General features: G+C 40.2%; 1 protein-coding gene across 1 annotated transcript; it reads left to right on the plus strand.

The window, feature by feature from the left end:
* The first annotated feature begins 2,558 nt into the window (after nucleotides 1–2,558).
* Nucleotides 2,559–3,281, plus strand: LOC131071816 (secreted RxLR effector protein 161-like). Its single transcript, XM_058007776.2, has one exon. It carries the CDS (start codon nucleotides 2,559–2,561, stop codon nucleotides 3,279–3,281), a length of 723 nt encoding a protein of 240 aa, XP_057863759.2.
* The last annotated feature ends 267 nt before the right edge of the window (nucleotides 3,282–3,548 follow it).

Consider the following 3,548-nt stretch of genomic DNA (forward strand, 5'->3'; position numbering starts at 1 on the left):
GAAAAGAAGGACACAAAGGGAAAATAAAAGTGTAGCTATTGCAACCATGGTTACCATCCAGAATCATCATGCATGAAGAAGACCATTGGTCTCATGGCACAAACACTTCAGCAAAATAATCTTGGTAACCTTATCCCAGAAGGTGCCAAGAAGAAGCAGGAAGAAAAAGCACCAGAAACAAGAAACAATGCTCATGCATTGCTATTCATTCTTCTTCAGATGCATGGATCATAGACTCCGGAGCTTCACACCATATGGCAGCCACAAAAGATGTTCTCTCTTCTTTGAAACCATATTCTAGTTCACCTATTCACTTGGGAGATGGATCTTCTGTAGCAGCAACTGGAATAGGGAAGGTTGAGATGGGAATTGGAAGTTTTGAGAATGTCTTGCACATTCCAAATCTTTCTATCAATCTTCTCTCTGTGTATCAAATGACCCACACTGGCACTGGTAGGAGAGTTGAATTCACTCCAGATTTTGTGAGCATATTTGATATTGAAGACAACTCCAAAATTGCTGTTGGTAAGGCAAATCATCAATCTCATCTGTACACTTTCACTGATTTTGTTGCCAAATCAGATTCTACTTTACTTCTAACACATGCAAATGATGAAAGTAGAGTTTGGCATGAAATATTTGGTCATATAAACTTTAGATACATGCAGCAATTGAGCAAACAAGGGATGGTGAAAGGCTTGCCTACCATAGAATTTTCTGATGGAGTTTGTGAAGGTTGTGCTCTTGAAAAGCATCCACAAGAAAAATTTCCAAAGGGGATTGCATGGAGAGCCTCCTCCCCTCTAGAGCTTGTTCATAGTGATCTGATGGGTCCATTTCCTGATCCTTCCATGAGTAAAGCTAGATATGTCCTACCATTCATTGATGATTGCACAAGATACACATGGGTTTATTTTCTCAAATTCAAATCTAAGGTGTTTGAGAATCTCAAGATTTTCAAAGCCCATGTTGAGAATCAATCAGACAAAATGATCAAGATCCTCCGCAGAGATAATGGGGGGGAGTATGTCAACAATGATATTCAACATCTTTGTGATGAAGCAGGAATACAGTTGCAGAACACAGTTCCTTACACTCCGCAACAAAATGGGGTAGCTGAGAGGAAGAATCGATCCTTGAAGGAGATGGCTAGTTGTATGTTGCATGCTAGATCTCTTCCTTCCAAATTATGGGCTGAAGCAATCAATTGTGCTTCATACATACAAAATAGATCTCCTCACAAATCTGTCACAGGAAAGACACCTTTTGAAGCATGGAGTGGCATGCAACCAGAAGTGACCCATTTTTGAATTTCTGGATCACGCACATGGGCTCACATTCCTGTAGAGAAAAGGAAATCTTTAGAGCCTGAAAGAAAAGAATGCATCTTTGTTGGATACCTAGATGGTGTAAAGGGCTATAGATTGTTAGATCTTTCAACAAAAACACTCTTAATTGAGAGGAGTGTCTACTTTGATGAAAGTCCCATGCATGCATCTCAGGAGTCACATTCCCGCACTTCTTTGCTTCCTCCTCCTATAGATCTCATAGATAATACATGCAATCATTCAGATCTGATTTTCGATACATCTGAATCTGATCCAAATGAACTTGAGCATGCATGTGCAGATCTAGATGCAGTTCTTGATTGGGCTTCTAGTGATGATTCAGTATCTCTTGTGAAAAATCAAAGGACTAGGAGCTTGGCTAATATATATGATGCCCCTCATGAACTTTCACCTATCGATCCCATCATGCCAATGCATGCCTATATGATTTAGGCATCCAATCCTTAGACTTATCCAAAAGCTGCAGGGAATCCTCTTTGGGAAGTAGCCATGGATGAGGAGTACAATTCTCTCATTGAGAATCACACTTGGGACTTGGTTCCACTTCCACCTGATCGCAAACTTGTAAGGTGTAAATGGGTCTATAGAACAAAGAAATCAGCAAATGGCCATGTAAGTAGATACAAAGCAAGGTTGGTAGCCAAAGGCTTTCAACAGGTTCATGGCATTGACTATGATGAAACTTTTTCTCCAGTGGCAAAAATGGATTCCATTTGTTTGGCTCTTGCAATTGCAGCAACAAGAAGGTGGGAGATTCATCAGATGGATGTGAAGAATGCATTTCTTCATGGTGATCTTGAGGAAGAGATCTATATGGAGCAACCACAAGGGTATGTACAAAATTCCTCATTGGTATGCAAAATCAAGAAGTCACTCTATGGCCTCAAGCAGGCACCTAGAGCTTGGTATGCCAAAATGGATTCTTATCTATTGTCTCAAAATTTCATGTGATGTAATTCTGATCCAAATGTTTATATGATGAGAACATCTGACTCTCTATTGCTTGTAGTACTCTATGTAGATGATTTGCTAATAACAGGTGATTCAGTCAAAGCCATTGCTGCAACCAAAATAGCTTTGCATGCTAGATTTTCCATGATAGACATGGGTCTCCTCAACTTTTTTCTTGGTCTTGAAATCAACCAGAATGAATCAGGTGTCCAAGTTTCTCAATCCAAGTATGCATAGGATCTTCTAGCTCTATTTCACATGAGTGATTGTAAGCCAACACCCACACCTTTCTTGTCTGGAGTAAAGCTTGAGGATGGCCAAGATACACCATTGGTTGATTGCACACTCTATCGTCAACTTGTGGGGAGTCTTCTTTATCTCACTCACTCTCGTCCAGATCTATCATATGCAGTGGGTGTTGTTTCCAAATACATGTACGAGCCTCATGAACTGCATTGGAAAGTTGCCAAGCGTATACTTCACTATGTTCAAGGAACCCCTAGCTACGAGATTCATTATTCAACTGGATGTACTTTGGATCTCATTGGCTATACTGATTCTGATTGGGCTGGTGATAGCATTGATCGCAAGTCCACTTCAAGATATGTTCTCAGTTTGGGCTCTGGTCCCATTTGTTGGTCAAGTAAAAAGCAATCATCCATTGCTCTATCATCCACAAAGGCTGAATATCGAGGTGTAGTCAATGCTACCATTCAAGTTCTTTGGCTGCAAAATTTTCTCATTGAGTTGGGTATATGTTTTCATCAACCAATCATCATTTGGTGTGATAACCAAAGTACACTGAAGGTTTGTAGAGATCCTGTACAACGACAACGGACAAAGCACATCGAGATCCACATGCCCTTCATCCGAGATCTGATCCATGATGGCATCGTTGATTTACAATATTGTCCCATGTCTCAACAGATTGCTGACATATTCACGAAGACATTCACTGAGCAAAAGTTTCACTTTCTCTGAGATCTTCTTGGGGTGAAGGAAACTATACCACGATAGTTTTCTCATTATGTTAGTCTCTTTTGAGGGGAGGTTTTATTCCCACTGGGTTTTCCTTCTTTCCTCATTTCTTTTATTAGACATTTCTGATCTCCTTTGTTAGAATTAAGGGGGGGTGTTGGTGGTTAATTCCAACTGCAAGTTCATTGTTCGACTACCGCTGACTATGGATCACAACAACTTCAACACATTCAGTTCTTTACCACAAACTATGGATCACTGAGCTCTGTT

This window comes from Cryptomeria japonica, chromosome 9 (assembly GCF_030272615.1).
Source record: "Cryptomeria japonica chromosome 9, Sugi_1.0, whole genome shotgun sequence".
NCBI classification, from domain to species: domain Eukaryota; kingdom Viridiplantae; phylum Streptophyta; class Pinopsida; order Cupressales; family Cupressaceae; genus Cryptomeria; species Cryptomeria japonica.